General features: G+C 40.5%; 1 protein-coding gene across 1 annotated transcript in view; it reads left to right on the plus strand.

Annotated features, from left to right (window-relative positions):
• Positions 1 to 19,710, plus strand: part of LOC128057589 (ATP-binding cassette sub-family C member 4-like) — a 172,878-nt gene that overhangs the window by 148,030 nt on the left and 5,138 nt on the right. Inside the window, 3 exon segments of the mRNA XM_052650037.1 lie at positions 4,173 to 4,345; positions 4,783 to 4,888; positions 15,722 to 15,856. Of these exon segments, the coding sequence (XP_052505997.1) occupies positions 4,173 to 4,345; positions 4,783 to 4,888; positions 15,722 to 15,856 (414 nt within the window).

Consider the following 19,710-nt stretch of genomic DNA (forward strand, 5'->3'; position numbering starts at 1 on the left):
ACATTTGATATTCTTAACAATGTTAAGAGGTACAATTCAGTTCAGTTCAGTTCAGTCGCTCAGTCGTGTCCGACTCTTTGCGACCCCATGAATTGCAGCACGCCAGGCCTCCCTGTCCATCACCAACTCCCAGAGTTCACTCAGACTCACGTCCATCGAGTCAGTGATGCCATCCAGCCATCTCATCCTCTGTCATCCCCTTCTCCTCCTGCCCCCAATCCCTCCCACCATCAGAGTCTTTTCGAATAAGTCAACTCTTCGCATGAGGTGGCCAAAGTACTAGAGTTTCAGCTTTAGCATCATTCCTTCCAAAGAACACTCAGGGCTGATCTCCTTTAGGATGGACTGGTTGGATCTCCTTGCAGTCCAAGGGACTCTCAAGAGTCTTCTCCAACACCACAGTTCAAAAGCATCAATTCTTCAGTGCTCAGCTTTCTTCACAGTCCAACTCTCACATCCATACATGACCACAGGAAAAACCATAGCCTTGACTAGATGGACCTTTGTTGGCAAAGTATACACATCTTTATAATTATGATAGTATAGTCTTACTTAGAGTTTAGGAAGATAAGATAGAGTAGGTTCAGGAACTTGCCTAGTTGGAACAGCCAGGCAAGACTTATGCCCAGGCTGCCTTGCTTCAAGTCTCCAATTTATTTTTTTGGCTGCAAAAACAGTAGTCAACAAAATAGTCTAAAATGTGGTACTTTGGTGTAATCTCAAAAATGACAGAATGATCTCAATTCATTTCCAAGGGAAACCTTTCAGTATCACAGTAATCCATGTCTATGCCCCAACCACTAATGCTAAAAAAGCTGAAGTTGAACAGTTCAATGAAGAGCTAGAAGACTTTCTAGAACTAAAACTAAAAAAGATGTCTTCTTAATCATAGGGAACTGAAATGCGAAAGTAGGAAGTCAGGAGATACCTGGAGTAACAGGCAAGTTTGGCCTTGGAGTACAAAATGAAGTAGGACAAAGGCTAACAGAGTTTTGCCAAGAGAACGTTCTGGTCATAGCAAACACCCTCTTCCAAAAACACAAGAGAGAACTCTACATGTGTACATCACCAGATGGTCAATACTGAAATCAGATTGATTATATTCATTGCAGCCAAAGATGGAAAAGCTCTATACAGTCAGCAAAAACAAGATGGCAGCTGACTATGGCTCAGATCATGAACTCCTTGTTGCAAAACTCAGGCTTAAATTGAACAAAGTAGGGGAAACCACAAGGCAATTCTGATATGACCTAAAACAAATCCCTTACAGATTATACAGTGGAAGTGACAAGCAGATTCAAGGGATTAGTTCTGATAGACAGAGTGCCGGAAGATCTATGGACAGAGGTTTGTAACACTCTACAGGAGGTGGTAACAAAACCATCCCCAAGAAAAGAAATGCAACAAGGCAAAATGGTTGTCTGAGGAGGCCTTACAAATAGCTGAGAAAGAAGAGAAGCTAAAGGCAAAGGAGAAAAGGAAAGATAAACCCATCTCAATACAGAGTTCCAAAGAATAGCACAGAGAGATAAGAAAGACTTCCTAAGTGATCGATGAAAAGAAATAGAGGAAAGCAATAGAAAATGAAAGACCAGGGATTTCTTCAAGAAAATTAGCAATAGCAAGAGACCATTTCCTGCAAGCATGGGCACAATAAAGGACAGAAACAGTATGGACCTAACAAAAGCAGAAGATATTAGGAAGCGGTGGCAAAAATACATGGAAGAACTATTAAAAAAAAAAAAAAAAAAGGCCTTAATGACCCAAATAGCTACAATGATGTGATCACTCACTTAAAGACAGACGTCCTGGAATGCAAAGTCAAGTGGGCTTTAGAAAGTATCATGATAAGAAAGCTAGTGGTGACAGAATTCTAGCTGATCTATTTCAAATCCTAAAAGATGATGCTGTGAAAGTGTTGCACTCAATATGCCAGCAAATTTGGAAGACTCAGCAGTGGCCACAGGACTGGAAAAATCAGTCTTCATTCCCATCCCAAAGAAGGGCAGTGCCAAAGAATGTTTAAATTACCACACAATTGCACTTATTTCACATGCTACTACTACTACTACTACTACTAAGTCCCTTCAGTCGTGTCTGACTCTGTGCGACCCCATAGACGGCAGCCCACCAGGCTCCTCCGTCCCTGGAATTCTCCAGGCAAGAACACTGGAGTGGGTTGCCATTTCCTTCTCCAGTTTTCCTTTAAAATTGGAGGAAGTTACAGTTCAGTACACACAGGCAAGGTCATATCCGACTATTTCACATGCTAGCAAAGCAATACTCAAAATCCTTCACGCTAGGCTTCAATAGTACATGAACCAAGAACTTCCAAATGTACAAACTGTGTTTAGAAAAACCAGAGGAACCAGAGATCAAATTGCCGACATCCATTGGATCATCAAAAAAGAAACAGAATTCCATAAAAAAAAAAAAAAATCTGCTTCATTGACTATACTAAAGCCTTTCACTGTGTGGATCACAAGAAACTGTGGAAAATTCTTAAAGAGATAGGAATACCAGACCACCTTACCTGCCTCTTGTGAAACCTATATGCTGGTCAAGAAGCAACAGTGAGAACCGGACATGGAACAGCTTGTTCCAAGGCAACAATTTGGACTGGTTCCAAACTGGAAAAGGAGTAAGTCGAGGCTATATGTTGTCATCTTGCTTATTTGACTTATATGCAGAGTACCTCATGCAAAATGCTGGGCTGGATGAAGCACAAGCTGGCATCAAGATTTCTGGGAGAAATATCAATAACCTCAGATACCCATCTAACACCGCCCTAATCATAGAAAGTGAAGAGGAACTAAAGAGCCTCTTGATAAAAGTGAAAGAGGAGTGTGAAAAAGCTGGCTTAAAACTCAACATTCAAGAAACTAAGATCATGCCATCCTGTCTCATCACTTAATTGCAGTAGATGGGGAACAGCGGAAATAATGACAGACTTTATTTCCAAAATCACTGCAGATGGTGACTGCAGCCATGAAATTAAAAGATGCTTGCTCCTGGGAAAAGGAGTTGTAAGAAACCTAGACAGAATATTATAAAAAGCAAAGACATCACATTACCGACAAAGTCCATGTAGTCAAACCCATGGTTTTCCCAGTGGTCATGTACCAATGTAAGGGTTGGACCATAAAGAAGGCTGAGTGCTGAAGAACTGATGCTTTTGAGCTGTGGTTCTGGAGAAAATTATTGAGAGTCCCTTGGACAGCAAGGGAATCAAACCAGTCAATCCTAAAGGAAATCAACCCTGAATTTTCCTTGGAAGGACTGATGATGAAGCTGAAGCTCCAATACTTTGGCCACCTTATGTGAAGAGCCAACTCACTGAGAAAGACCCTGATGCTGGGAAAGATGGAGGGCAAGTGGATAAGGGTACAAAAGAGGACAAGATGGTTGGATGGCATCACCAACTTAATGAACCTGAGTTTGAGCAAACTCCAAGCAATAGTGAAGGACTGGGAACCCAGGTGTGCTGCTGTCCATGGGGTTGCAAAGTGTTGAGCATGACTCAGGGACTGGATGACAATAACCTGTATCCATATCCTGGGGTAAAAAGGATATTGTGTTCTATTTTTCATGCATTTTCATTCACTACAATGCATTTATGACCCTGAAGAAAATGCACTTGATTGGTCCACTATTTACAGGATTAAACTTGGGATAGAGCCATCATCAGAATGGGCTCCAGGATTACTAATGTATAAGGGGCAGTTTGTAGTTGCTTGAACTTGCATATATTAAACTTTAGAAAATAATAAAGGGCCAATAAGCTTATATCTTCAGAGAACCAGATTTTCTGTAAAATTTTTGAAAGTTTTTCTCTAGTGTACGAACTCCTATGCAAAATGTACTTTGGGAAACATGACTCAACCATAAAGGTCTTTTTAACTTTTCTGTTTAAGTCACATAACTTACCCCTAGGTGGGGTTTCTGGTGGATGTCCTGTGATGGGAATGGGGGACACTGAGATCTTCCTGTCCTGAGTTGACTCCACCATCTTTCTCAATGAACATTCCCTGGAAGAAGCTCTCCCCATCATCTGGCTGTACATGTAATATACGTAAGAAGTCCTGAGGATGTCAAAGCTCTAATGTCTAAGAGGCTTGTCTTAGACAAGTAGCAGTTTGCTTAGAAAAATGTCATTCTTTCTGTATCCACAGGTACAACTCAAAGAATCCATTGAAGGTCTTCCTGCTAAAATGAATACTGAATTAGCAGAATCTGGATTGAACTTGAGTGCTGGTCAGAAACAACTGGTGTGCCTTGCCAGGGCTCTTCTCAGGAAGAATCAGATACTGATTATTGACAAAGCCACATCATATGTGGATCCAAGGTATGGAGCTGAGCCCCAGGAAGTCTTGAACTGACTTGTAAATGTGGTAAATGGAAAACATTTAGTGAATCTTTGAAATGTTTCTAAATGCTTGCTTGGCCTCATGGATATCTGTTGATAATATTAATTCCAGAAAACAAAGCAAAAAACCAAGACATATTATATGGTGTTAATGTTGTTTTGAGGCACGATAAGAGAGCTGAATTCCTAAATTCAGCTCCTGATAGTTTCAAGCAATTTTGAGGGAAGACTAATTTTCTATGATTTTGTGAAAAATATCAAATTTCTAAGTAGATTTTTATACTTAGCTTTTTAGGAACAAGACTGTATGTTAAAGTATTGATTTTTAAAAACATTGTAAAAATATCAGAATATTTTTAAGTCTTAAGTCTGCTTTTCCTGTCTTTACTGAACTAAATCAACTTCTTTGTTTCTAGAACTGATGAGTTAATAAAAAAAAAAATTCATGAGAGATTTGCCCAGTGCACTGTGCTGACCATTGCACACAGGTTGAGCACCGTTATTGACTGTGAATTTATACTGGTAAGACCCTCTCCATTTTAGCTGTTTCCATTTATGTTCAATTTTCAATCTATCCTTCCATGTAAAATTTGATAGGAATGTCCATTAAGTTTTCTCTTAGTTTTTTCTCTCATTCCTGAAAATTACTCAAGTACTTAACTATACTTTTAGAATGCACTATTAAATAATATATCCAATAATCTTATATTTTCATATTAAAAGTTTATTTGAATTGTCATTTTTTTATGATCACCAACCGTTAAAATATTCCAAACTCAAGTTATGGCTCCATATTTTAGTGGGGCAGAATACTGTGATTTTCACTGTATCATAGTCATTTCAGCATTTTTGGATTCTCTTATTAAAAAATTTGGCTCTAATTTAGACTGCCAGGAGGTTGATGGCTAAAGTTGTAGAATTTCTCAGGAGTCCGTGAGAAGAAAAGGCCTAGTGAGAAAAACAGTACTTTAACTGAAAGGATTTAATATAAGAAATGTATTATATAGGGATTAGAGGGCTAGAAAAATGAAACACTGGGGTAATGATTTTAGAAAGCAGCTACCATATCCTCGGACAGATCTCCAGACCTGAGTATTCAGAAGAGAGGCCCTAAAAATTTGATGTTCAGATCTCCAAGGAGAGGTCACTACCCAGTTACTGGTCATATTTGTGAGGGAGCAGGATGGGGCTGGTTCTCCAGGTGCTAATAGCCTGGAGCTGGAGTCAGGTCCCAGGGCTGAGGTGACGCTAGTAGCAGATTCAGGTAGAACATTAGCTGTTTCCCACCTTCAGTCTCCCTCTAGTGCCCCCTACTGGAAGGACCTAACAAAGGCCACCTGGCAAAAGAGTCAACTGCTGCAGTGACTTGCAGAGACCCAGCTTCTGCATCACAGATGAGAGTTTGGAAACAAAGGCAAATCAGGGAGGAGAGACTAACTAAACAACCACCGAGTCTCTTAACAATAGCTCTGCTCTGCACACATGGCAGGCTCCAGGCTTTGGCCCCTGGATATCTGTCTAGTATATTCCTTCCAGGTTTGGTTGGCTCTTTCTTCCTTAGGAATTTAATATTTCCTTCCTTAGCTTTATTTCCTTCCTCCATCTATTCCTTTTCTCTCTCTTTTTCATTTTATCACTTTCCTTGTCCTTTCCCTCCGTTGCTTGCTCAGTTTCAATAAGTGAGAAATGGGATGTGGCTTTATAACATAAGAAAAACATTCCTCAGAGGAAAAACTTTGGCAGCAAATAATCTCAGGGAATACAAGATACTTTAAGGTATTTTGATGGTCCATACAAAACAGGTAATAATCACTAATGAGTGGTCAGTAATACCCCACAGTTCCTTATGTCTAAGGATAATAGTACCACCTTTTTTGACTTCTTGGGCAGCTTCTGGAATATCACCTCCTGTCCTACTTCACATGCATTGTCAGATGGGATCATCAGTGGGGCACTGAGTAGATACCAGGCTGTCAGCATTGAGGCAGTGCCTGTAGTCTCACTCCCCAAGCTGGGTGTGCCTCCCTCTGGAAAAGGCAGACAGGAGAGGGGCATCCCCAACCAAAAGGATGCTCTAGGCTCCAAGCAGTGTGTATGGCTACCTGGACTAGACATCAAGGTAGGAAGCAGGCTCTACCTGCAGACTTTCATGAGAGATAGGGTGACATTCAAGATTGCCCAACAGTGAATCTTAATGTCTAGAAATGTTTTGTGTCAGGCATCCTTAGTCCTTCATTTTGTGTTCATGGGAATGCTAATTGGAAAAGTAACCTTTTATTCCTAGTTTTTACCTGTCACTTTATTGGTCTTACCTTTCAACATTGTATTTCAAAGACTGTCCCCCAATGCACCATTTTTCCATAAAAAATAAATGATTCTATGAAAAGTACCTGTTTTAAGCCCTTTGTCAGGCTTTAGACATAGCAGCAGAAAGATGGCTTGATCTCCCACTCAGTTAACAGTCTGTTCAATTAAATTCTTTGTTCCTAAATGTACCCTGAATATTTATTTTTGGTTTTTGGTATTACAGCATTAATAACATTCATGGTAGCAGATTCTTTATATTATCTAATTCTTAAAAATGCTGTCAGCTTGAAATGTGTGGTTGGTTAGGGAAACTGAAGAAGGCATAATTTGGAGGCTATGTCACCTGGTCAGTCCTAAAGAGTTATCACTCAGCACCTGATCTGCAGATGTGAACATCTATACCCTCTCAACCAGTCAGCTTTCTTGATATTATCAAAATACATTCATTTTTTAAATGTTTTGCTTACTGGTTTGTTGTTCAGTCACTCAGTCATGTCCAGCTCTTTGCAACCCCATGGACTGCAGCATGCCAGGCTTCACTGTCTTTCGCTATCTCCCAGAGCTCACTCAAACTCATGTTCAATGAATCAGTGATCCCATCCAACCATCTCACCTTCTGTCATCCCCTTCTCCTCCTTCACCCAATCTTTCCCATCATCAGGGTCTTTTCCAGTGAGTTGGCTCTTTGCATCAGGTGGCCAAAGTATTGGGGCTTCAGCTGCAGCATCAGTCCTTTCAGTGAATATTCAGGGTTGATTTCCTTTGGGATTGACTGGTTTGATCTCCTGCAGTCCAGGGAACTCTCAAGAGTCTTCTGCAGTACCACAGTTCAAAAGCATCAGTTCTTAGACTGGCACCCAGTCTTTATAATCCAACTCTCATATCCATACATGACTTCTGGAAAAACCATAGCTTTGACTATATGGGCCTTTGTCAGCAAAGCAATGTCTCTACTTTTTAATATACTGTCTAGGTTTGTCATAACTTTTCTTCCAAGGATCAAGCATCTTTTACTTACCAATATCTCCCGGTAAGGAGGTTATAAGTTTCTATAACCTCAAATTTTTTCTCCCTTGGTCAGTGTCTATGAACAAATCTTTAAAGTAGTTTCATGAAGCAGTGCACTGCCCGTCCCTCCCCAACTTTCTAGTTTTGTCTCACTCTGTTCTCCCTCCTTCCTTTACAGCTAAAACCACACTGATGGTCTTTCAGTTCTCCAAATTCAATATTCACTCTCTTACAATGTGCCCTCTCTAGACTGTTGGCTTAGTCTAAGGTGCCTGCAGTGGAAATGGTGAGATGGTGGGACCTGGGGTAGATAAGGAAGTGGAGCCAAGTGGACTGTGTGATGGATTGAACGTGGGCTCTGAGGGCAGAGGAAGAAGTTGACACTGGTTTCTGGGTGCAGAGACTGAGCATCTGGGTGAATGGTGAAGATGGATGGAGAAGGGAAAGGCAAGGGTTCTGTTTGGAGCTTGTCATCTTTGTGATGAATGACCTTGTTTCCAGAAAAGGATCTTACCCTTCACTGTGGAGCTGCTCTTTCCACTCCTGTGTCGGGAGACCTTCAGTTTAAGGTTCCCTGGTTGAGGTCTTCAGTGAGGTCAAGGGGAGGTACACCAGGAGATGTAACCTTGGCCCTGTGTTTACATCTCAGTCTGAGCTGGTTGAGGTTACTCATTCCTCTGATAGGAATAATAGGATTAGACCTCCGGCCACCAAGAGACAGGCATCCCCCAGCTTCAGGGTTGGGGATTGTCCTCTGTGCTCCATTCACCCTAGGTGTAAAGCTTATATGTTATTCTAGAGCTTCTAATTACCAGTTGACTTTCAATGTAGCAAAAACATCACAAATGATGTTCTTTCTCAAATCTTCAATTTTTGAGGCAATCTTATTTTTATTGCTTGCTTTAGAACTATAGACATACCTTGTTTTATTGTGCTTCCCAGATACTGCAGTTTTTACAAATTGGGAGCTTGTCATAAACCTGCATCGAGCACGTCTATAGGCACCATTTTTCCATCAGCATCTGCTTATTTCATGTCTCTGTGTCTCCTTTTGGTAATTCTCACAATATAGCAAACAGTTTCCCTATCATTGAAGTTGCTTTGGTGATCTGTAACATCAATGATCTTTGATATCACTACTATGACTTCCTGAAGTCTCTGATGATGGTTAATATCTTTTAGCAATGCATTATTTTTAAGTTAAGGTCTCTACATTATTTTATTCAGACATAATGCTATTGCACACATGCTTGGGTATAGTATAGTGTAAACATAACTTCTATATGCCTTGGAAAACCAGAAAATTCATGTGACTCACATTATTCCAATATTCACTATATTCTGTTGAACCCGCAATAGCTCTGAGGGATGCCTATACCAGTATGGGTATAGTATAGTGTAAACATAACTTCTATATGCCCTGGAAAACCAGAAAATTCATGTGACTCACTTTATTCCAATATTCACTATGTTCTGTTGAACCCGCAATAGCTCTGAGGGATGCCTATACCAGTCCCTTTCTGGAAAGAAAGTGATTTTCTGTTCTGAAAGCTTTAAGGATATAAAGACAATTCAATCTGCTGCAAAGCCTGATGCTTCACAGGGAGGGCTGCCAGCCTGAGGGAGGGGCTGGGAAGTGACAGATGCTGACGCAGGGCATAACCAACAGTGATATCACCATAAAGGCCTGTCACTGCAAGTGTTAAGGTGTAATAATTACATACTGTTGCACTGATGAATACTTCTGCACAAAAATAGATGGATCTTTTCTCTTCTCCTGTTTTTTAAAATGAAGAGCCTAACTCATAAAAATATATTTTTGTTACAAAAAGGCAATAAATGTGCAAGGTAAAAATAGGAAAATTTTTTAAAATCTCATAAAGGGAAGATTACAAAATACATACCACCAGAAAGTAACAGTTGTATAGTTCAGTTCAGTTCAGTCGCTCAGTCCTGTCCAACTCTTTGCGACCCCATGAATCCCAGCACACCAGGCCTCCCTGTCCATCACCAACTCCCGGAGTTCACACAAACTCAGATCCATCGAGTAGGTGATGCCATCCAGCCATCTCATCCTCTGTCATCCCCTTTTCCTCCTGCCCCCAATCCCTCCCAGCATCAGAGTCTTTTCCAATGAGTCAGCTCTTCACATGAGGTGGCCAAAGTACTAGAGTTTCAGCTTCAGCATCATTCCTTCCAAAGAACACCCAGGGCTGATCTCCTTTAGAATGGACTGGTGGGATCTCCTTGCAGTCCAAGGGACTCTCCAGAGTCTTCTCTAACACCACAGTTCAAAAGCATCAATTCTTTGGCACTCAGCTTTCTTCACAGTCTAACTCTCACATCCATACATGACCACTGGAAAAACCATAGCCTTGACTAGACGGACCTTTGTTGGCAAAGTAATGTCTCTGCTTTTCAATATGTTATCTAGGTTGATCATAACTTTTCTTCCAAGGAGTAAGCATCTTTAAATTTCATGGCTGCAGTCACCATGTGCAGTGATTTTGGAGCCCCCCAGTATAAAGTCTGACACTGTTTCTCAATCTATTTGCCATGAAGTGATGGGACCAGAAGCCATGATCTTCGTTTTCTGAATGTTGAGCTTTAAGCCAACTTTTTCACTCTCCTCTTTCACTTTCATCAAGAGGCTTTTTAGGTCCTCTTCACTTTCTGCAATAAAGGTGGTGTCATCTGCATAGCTGAGGTTATTGATATTTCTCCCAGCAATCTTGATTCCAGCTTGTGCTTCTCCCAGCCCAGCATTTCACATGATGTACTCTGCATAGAAGTTAAATAAGCAGGGTGACAATATACAGCCTTGACGTACTCCTTTTCCTATTTGGAACCAGTCTGTTGTTCCATGTCCAGTTCTAACTGTTGCTTCCTGACCTGCATATAGGTTTCTCAAGCGGCAGGTCAGGTGGTCTGGTATTTCCATCTCTTTCAGAATTTTCCACAGTTTATTGTGATTCACACAGTCAAAGGCTTTGGCATAGCCAATAAAGCAGAAATAGATGTTTTTCTGCAACTCTCTTGCTTTTTCCATGATCCAGCGGATGTTGGCAATTTGATCTCTGATTCCTCTGCCTTTTCGAAAACCAGCTTGAACATCTGGAAGTTTACGGTTCACGTATTGCTGAAGCCTGGCTTGGAGAATTTTGAGCATTACTTTACTAGCGTATGAGATGAGTGCAATTGTGTGGTAGTTTGAGTATTCTTTGCAATTGCCTTTCTTTGGGATTGGAATGAAAACTGACCTTTTCCGGTCCTGTGGCCACTGCTGAGTTTTCCAAATTTGCTGGCATATTGATTGCAGCAGTTTCACAGCATCATCTTTCAGGATTTGGATAAAATTAGAACTATTAATAGTTTAATAATTATTCTTATGCAAAACAGAGTATTTCACCAGCAGAATTTTTATAGCAACAATATATTCTTCAAATCCCCCATGTTATTAATTAATGTTCTATAGCATGATTTTAACAGCTCCCTAAAATTTCATCTTGGAGATCGAGTACAATTAATCTGAAACTTTGACATAATATGGGTTTCCCTGGTGGCTCAGACTGTTAAGAATCTGCCTGCAATCCAGGAGACTGAGTTTTGATCCCTGGGTTAGGAAGAGCCCCTGCAGAAGGGAAGGGCTACCCACTCCAAGATTCTTGCATGGAGATTTCCATGGACAGAGAAACCTTGCAGGCTACAGTCCATGGGGTTGCAGAGTCAGACATGACTGAGCCACTAACACTTTCACTTTAGAGATTATATATGTTTTAAATTATCACTTCTATTCAAAAATCTTGAAATGATTAGATGGATATGGTTTTGCTTAGTGTAAGTGAGCAAGAGAAAAGGCTGTTGGGAAACAACTGTGACCCAGTTAATAACTTTGTGTATGCGTTGGCTCTCTGAAGGGATTTACCCAGTTTGGGTTCGTTAAACCATTTCAGAATTTTATTTTCCAAAGAAATTCTCTTAATTTTAAGTATTTTAAAGATGTCATAACAGCATCTAAGTTATGATTAAGCATAAAATCATAACAGCAACTAAGTTAATCGTCCTCATTTGCTCCAAAATGGTGGAGCAAGACAGACAAATTAGAAATCCTTTTTTCTCCTAAGACTCACTACTGTCTCTACATTAGAGGGTTCTTCCTACAGATTTTAGGATTAGCTGGGTGCTTGTGACCTGCTTTCTCTGCAGCCAATAGCACAGCTGTTGCCTCCAATTCCTGCACACTGCAGCCTTCATATCACCTGAATTCCCCCTAGAACCATGAACAAAGAGGCATGTGACAGTCTGCACTTGGATTAACAGTATTGTTGTCTGTGGTCAACAGTTTCACTGTCTGCAGCTAGAGAATTCTTTGGAAATGAATGATGAAGAACCAAAACCAGGGACAGGAAACTCAGATTCCACCTCTTTTGTTTACAGTCAGTCTCATGATGTTATGTTTTTATGTTTCTTCCTCAACACAAACCTCTTCTCAGTAGATTTTTTTCCCAGAGAAATCAAAACTAGAAACTATTGTAATATCCCCACCTGGAAAGCACAAAACAGTTCATACCTAACTAGAGTTTTACTTAAGTTCTATTTTTCACCTTCATGGAACATTTCTTTCAGAAGCCTACATGGCTGCAATTAGAATATTTCAAAAGTGAAAATTCCTTCAAAAACTCCAAAAGATTTCACTCAAGTTTTCAAAGGAAAATAACTAATATGGAGGTAGAAAGCCTAGCTGGGGAGAAGAGATTACTTTAAGAGGGGAGTGCTTATGAGCAAAGGCAGCTGATTTGGGAAAGTGACTGTGGAGGTGACCATGACCCAGCCTTCATCACCTCCCTGGTGAGAGACTAATTTATTATTTCAAGATCTAGGAAAGGATTTTGAGCTAATTCTTGCCACGTTGCCCTGTCACTGAGAAAATCACGGGCACCCATGTTACCAATGAGGGGCCCACGATGCAAGTTTGGACAGCGGTCCCTGTGTCATCACCTGGCAGCCAGAAACAGAGATATGACGCAGACCCTCTCCGTGCAACTCTACTTGTCGATAAGTGGGGCTCTATCTCTATTGTTGTCATCATTTCTTATCAGGCTCTAACTCCATCCTCTCCTGCCCCCCTCCTCTCCGTGCACTTGCCCACATCTCCTTGCATTGCTCTTCTTCACTGATGGCATCTTGCCAATGAATGGATCAAGTTATCTTGCAGTGGGTCCATTTAATTTTTATGTCTAGACAGCTACCAGGAATATCTGTACATAAACAGGTTTGATAGACACATCTTCATTGAGCTTATGTAACTCACTTACTTGTCCAGCATAATGTGTTTTTACTTAACCTACTAGAGCTTGATAAATAATTCAAGATTGGATTTCCTGGAGAGATCCTGAGATTCAGGGATTATTATCACACCGATTTTAATGTGTGATTTAGTTTATAGTTTAACGTGTTACAGCAAGTGTGGGGACATAGTGGGAAATTATACGAGATTTTTCTTATAGGGGATGAAAAAAATCCAAAACTATACTTATTTTTCTGTACATAAAGAGAATTTAGATTTGCTTTATTTGTATTTGTTCTGAAATATCTGGAATCTTTGATCAAGCTAGTAAATGTTAAAGCTAAGTTGGTAAAATTCTGTTTCCAGCTATTTTTCAGTCTATGTCCCATCTTAGCTCTTGTAGCCCCTAACGTCTTGTCTTTTAAGTTTAATTAGATCCAATTACTTTTGCTTTTATTTCTTTTGCTTTGGGAGACTGATCTAAGAAAATATTGCTGCGATTTATGTCAAAGAGTTCTCTGCCTGTGTTTTCCTTTTGGTTTATAGTACCCAGTCTTATCTTAGCTCTTTAAACTATTTTGAGTTTATTTTTATGTGTGGTATGAGGGAGTATTCTAATTTCTTTCATTTCTAGGTATGCAGCTTTCCCAGAACTATCTAGCAAAGAGATTGTCTTTTCTTCAATATATATTCTTACCTAATCTTTCATAGATTGATTGAACACAGATATTTGGAGACCTGTGTTTTAAAACTGCAGTTTTTCTTCTTCAACATCAGGAGGAACAGTTATGTTCTATCTATGCTATGCTTAAGTAAAATTGCACATTCAAGGCATCTAAATTGACATGCCCAATTGACATATAGAAAATTCATTATGTGGATGAGGCATTCAATTATTCTTGGACTTTTTTCAGAAAGGTGCTCTTAACAATGATTCACAGTATAAACAAAAGATTAATAGGAATATGCCCTTTGTGAAACTTAAAAAATGGTTCCAATTTAGTACAAAGGATGAAGTTAACTGCAATACCTATGTGTAGAAAAAATAACTTGTGTCTTGTTTAGACTTCCAGCATATTATCTTCTTTTAAAAAAAATATTATTATTAATTTATGTTTGGCTTTGCTGGGTCTTCATTACTGTTTGGGCTTTTCTCTAGTTGCGGCAAATGTGCAGACTTCTCTCTGCAGAGGCTTCTGTTGTGTGGAGCACAGGCTCTAAGCACTCAGGCTTCAGTAGTTGTGACATGTGAGCTCAGTAGTTGTGGGGCATGAACTTATTTGCTCCACAGCATGTGGGGTCTTCCCGGACTAGGGATCAGGCCTGTGACTCCTGCATTGGCAGGCAGATTCTTTTACCACTGAGCCACCAGGTAGGCCCATGCCGCATATTCTCTTTAAATACATTTACTCTAAATATGACCTAAATGAAGAATTAAATTCCACTTAACATCAGAACTGTTTTTGTAGTTCTATTATTTGTTTCAGGTACTTTTTCCCCCCTCCATAACTATTAACCAAAGTCACTCAAAAGTAGAAAGGCAGAGTTTAAAACCCCTTCCTCTCCCTTTCAATTTCCAATTAGCAGGTTTGTTAATGAGCAATAAAAGGGGTGAAAGGCAGGCACCTTAAGAAAGAAAGAGAAAGAAGCAAATAAAGGTAATTTGTGAAAACATATTCAGATCCTAGGCAGTTCAGTTTGGGCTGCCCCATGTGCTGTGCAGGCTGTGATCACTTCAATTTCGAGCTCAATTTTTTATTTGCTTTTATAGTCTTATCCAACAAGAAAATGGGATTTCTAGAAATTCCTTCTGTGCATAGCAGTTATGCAAAAGCTGCTTATATAGCAGCTCCTTTTGCCAGTCTTTCACTCTCATAATAATAAACTACAGCCACAGCCAACTTCAGGAAGCATCTTAACCTCCTGGAAAAGGATTCTGCCCCTCTTGTTGTTCAGTTGCTCAATCTCTCAGTTTCCTACTCTTTGCAACTCCATGGACTGCAGCACTCCAGACTTCCCTGTCCTTTACTTACTGGAGTTTGCTCAAACTAATGTCCATTGAATTGGTGATGCCATCCAACCATCTCATCTTCTGCCGTCCCCTTCTCCTCCTGCCTTCAATCTTTCCCAGCATCAGGGTCTTTTGCAGTGAATCAGCTCTTTCCATTAGGTGGCCAAAGTAATGTACCTTCAGTTTCAGTGTTAGTCCTTCCAGTAGGGACTGACATAATCCAGGACCCTGAAGAAATTCCAGAAGCATTTACCATTTTTCCCCCAAATATCGCTCAGACTGTCAAATCAACTTGACAGTTAATTTGTTGTCAGGACACTGCTATGTGGTTTGTATGATGTCAACCTACTTTTTAGATAAATACAGTCCAATTTTCTTGAATCAAGACATTTTCCAACTCTGCGTATCTATATAAATAGCCCTCAAAGCTCAGAGTCTGAGAGCTAAAAGCACTAACGAATGATAACAACCCCAAATGCCCTGGGCAGAATATAAAATGCTACAGACTGTTCAGTTCCAGTAATCATATTCTAAATGTCATTTTCTTCCTTTCCTATAACCATATAATGATGAAAGGCTGGGCTGGGCCCTTGTCTCCCAGTAAAACAGGGGAATCAAACCACTTAAATACCTCCAATCCTGCTACAAAATGTCTCCCTGACCTGCCCTCTTTTGAAATATTGTCTGAGTTATGTTACTGGGGGATATTGTGTGCTAATGGGTTTCTTTCTGCTGTTAACAGGTTTTGGATTCAGGGACATGGAAAGAATATGATCGGCCATATAATTTGCTGCAAAATAGAAACAGCCTGTTTTATAAGATGGTGCAACAACTGGGCGAGGCGGAGGCTGCTGATCTCACTGAAAGGGCAAAATAGGTGAGCCTGCTGCGGGAAGCTGTAATAAAATTCACCCTCAGGGTGCACTCTTCACAGGCTCTCCACCAAGAGTCTGGCAACAAACACTCTGTGCTCTTTTCAATTAGAAGCCACCAGAGAGGAAGCTTCATGACTGGGTCTTAATGACATGTGGCAGGTTGAAGTCTTGTCTGCTGAGAATCTGCAGCAGTGCTAGGGGTGGGGTCAGGATATGTGCACCCTTCTGTGTGCACACACCTGTGCCTGAGACAGAGATTTTGGATCAACCTTCCACATGTTCAGACTCTGAGTTGAGATTTTCATGGAGCACTGAACACTTTCATTTTGTAGACCCTTTACATTCATTCTGAATGTAAATGGTGCTCAGTATATTAGTGATACAAGTTCTGTTGAGAAATATCCAGGAAATTTGAGAGTTTGAGGGGAAAAATCTTAGAATATTTTGATTCTAGGAAGATCTTCCAGAGAAAGGTGTAGGTCTCTTCTGTTTTGTAATCTATAAAGAAAACTCTTACCTGAAATTATCACTTTCTCCCTAATTCTTTGTTGTTTAGAATTAGGTCCATTTGCCCCCATGCTTCCTCTATATTCTAGAAAATGAAATTGTCATCAGGATAAATCAAGAACTCACAACACCTTCACACTGTAATCTGAATGGTGCCTGAAGGTTACAGAGCACTTTCACGGAGATGTGGTGTGTGAGGCACTAAGCACTGTATGTGGTGTGAGGAAGGGTTTCGATGGGTAACACTCAGGTCCCGTGGTATCTTCCTAACAGAGGTGCAGTGGTGACCAAGGTCTGGTTTAACAGACTTAGCTACTGTCATGCAGCCATCTGTAAGTCTTTCTGGAACCAGGTGGGATTGGGATTGAGGTTGATGGGAAGATAGAGGGAGGGAAGGAAGGTCTAGTGTTTTTGCCCCTTAACATGCATGGCTCAGGGTGGAATTTGGCTTCCCTATCGAAAATTTATCCCTGGATGTTAAATTATGGGTGTAGTTTCCATTCTTCACTCCTTTCTGCCTCTCCCAGATTTTCACTTGTAAATAGAATAAGATTATTTGTGTAATATTTAAAATGTCTTAAAGAAAATATGTCCCAGTGTCTTAAATACTTCTATATGAAAGATTTATCTAAAATGTGGCCTGAGTTCCTCACTGTTTCCTCTCAGTCCTCTCTAGAAATGAGGAAATGCAAAGCAGGGCCTTCCGCTGCTCATTGGGTAGGAGGCGTCCTGGGTCCCAGAGCTGGCTGAAGAGCTGGCAGAGCTAGAGTTCATGCTTTTAGTTTTAGTTTTAGTTCAGTCGCTCAGTCGTGTCCGACTCTTTGCGACCCCATGAGGAAAAGGAAGTCTGTGTTCTGAACTTTTCATAAGTACTTACATTGTGTGCAAATGTTGAGAAGCTGAACAAGGAACTTTGTATATTTTTTATGCCTGAAATTCACAGAGTGCTTTTATCCACCAGAGTGTCTCCCAGTCAGACTATCCCTCCTGAGACCTCCAGAGCCAGGAATCTCCCAAACCCTTTTGCTCTTTTGACCTGAGGCATTTCACATCAAAAAGAGGTGTTCCCACCTGTTTGCCAAAGTCTTCCTTTTAAAACTATATTATCATGTCATTGAATAATGAGAAATGCTGCTACTGCTAAGTCGCTTCAGTCGTGTCCGACTCTGTACGAGCCCACAGACGGCAGTCCACCAGGCTCCCCCATCCCTGGGATTCTCCAGGCAGGAACACTAGAGTGGGTTGCCATTTCCTTCTCCAGTGCATGAAAATGAAAAGTGAAAGTGAAGTCGCTCAGTCGTATCCGACTCTTCACGACCCCATGGACTGCAGCCCACCAGGCTACTCCGTCCATGGGACTTCTCAGGTAAGAGTACGGGAGTGGGTTGCCAATGAGAAATAGAACATAGAATTTTAGATTGGTCCAGATAATAAGATAATAGGATTCAACCCTCTCTTTGTACAGGTGAGGAAACTAAGGTGCTTTAGAAGGAAGGTGGCCCTATGTATATAACTGGTGTTAAGCTAGTCTGCAGCAGACACAGAATTATAAATTTGTTCTTTCAGTAAATATTTTAAATCAAGTGCAACATATATACTGAAGCAGACATAGGTCATAGAATTAGAAATCTTGTGATTCCAGGTCTAGTAATCCTGCACCTACTCTAACAATATTAATGGTAAATTATACTTGTGTAGTCTTTTATAATTTATTTTATACAGTTCACACATGTATGATTTCACTTAATCTTCTGATGGTCCATTTTTATCCCATGTCATGGATGAGGAGAGTTTGTCCAGGGCTCACCCAAGGTCACAGAGCTGGTCCAGGGAGCACAGAGAGGGAATTGCTAAGGGAGGCTGGGTGCTGTCCTAGGTACTGTGTTCTGTGTCAAGCTTGAGAACACTGCTCCTGTCACTTGATAGCCAAAGTAGGGCCAGTCACTGAAGTCCACAGGGTGACAGAACCTCACTCTTGGATTTCAGTCCTGCCACTGGCTCAGGTCACCTCTACAGAAACAAATACATTTCTTAGTTCTCATCACATCTTGACATTATTTGTGCATGCTCCATATCCACTTAGGAGGATAAACCATCAGACTATCAGTCTTTTGAATGTGCAAACATCAGATATCAGTGCATTGTTCAGAGCTGTAACACGGGGAGCACTAGCCTAAGTCACAAGGTTCTCACTCTAATAGAACAGAATTCATTCATCTGAAAAGAAAACCCAACATCTGGGAGAAGGTGCTTCCACATCACATTTTCTTGAACTCGTAGCTCAGGTGAGCTGATCACTATCTGATTGTCCCTTTTTGAATGATCCATGAAATAGTAGAGATAGTACCTTTTAGACATATAAAGCTAAAGGTGGCTGTAGTTTGCTAGGGCTGCCGTACAAAGACCAAAGAGTAGGTGACTTAAACAGCAGAAACTTATATCCTCACAGCCCTGGAGGCTGGAAGTCTGAGGTCAGGGTGGCAGTAGGGTTGTTTTCCTCTGAGGTCTCGCTCCTTGTCTTGGAGACACCATTTTCCCTCTGTGTCTCACATGCTCTTCCCTCTGTGTGGGCCTGTGTCCTGGTCTCTTCTTATGAGAACTCCAGTCTGTTAGATTAGGACCCACCTGTATGATTTCATTTTAACTTTCTTGCCTCTTTAAAGATGCTGTCTCCAAACACAGTCACATTCTGTGGTACTGAGGGATTTAGGAATTCAACATGTAAAACTGGAGGTAAGAGGGTAACAGTCAGGAAGACCAGGGGTCTCCAAATGGAGGGAGTAGGCTGCAAGTGTCAGACATTTTTTATCTCTCTCTTAAGCTGCAGGAATAAACAAACTACTAGTGTTATATTTTTTCCCCTTCAGTGTACAAATTTATATCTGCAGAAAAAGGAATGCAAAAAGGTAAAATGGTTGTTGAGGAGGCCTTAAAAATAGTTGAGGAAAGAAGAGAAGCTAAAGGCAAATGAGAAAAGGAAAGATGTACCCATTTGAATGCAGAGTTCCAAAGAATAGCAAGGAGAGATATGAAAGCTTTCCTCAGTGATCAAAGCAAAGAAATAGAGGAAAAAAAAAAAAAAAAAAGAATGGGAAAGACTAGAAATCTCTTCAAGAAAATTAGAAATACCAAGGGAACATTTCATGCAAGATGGGTACAATAAAGGACAGAAATTGTGTGGACCTAACAGAAGAAGAAGATATTAAGGAGAGGTGGCAAGAATACACAAAGAACTATACAAAAAAGATATTCATGATCCAGATAATCATGATGGTGTGATCACTCACCTAGAGCCAGATATCTTGGAATATAAAGTCAAGTGGGCCTTAGGAAGCATCACTATGAACAA

Source organism: Budorcas taxicolor, chromosome 12 (genome assembly GCF_023091745.1).
Source record: "Budorcas taxicolor isolate Tak-1 chromosome 12, Takin1.1, whole genome shotgun sequence".
Classification (NCBI taxonomy): domain Eukaryota; kingdom Metazoa; phylum Chordata; class Mammalia; order Artiodactyla; family Bovidae; genus Budorcas; species Budorcas taxicolor.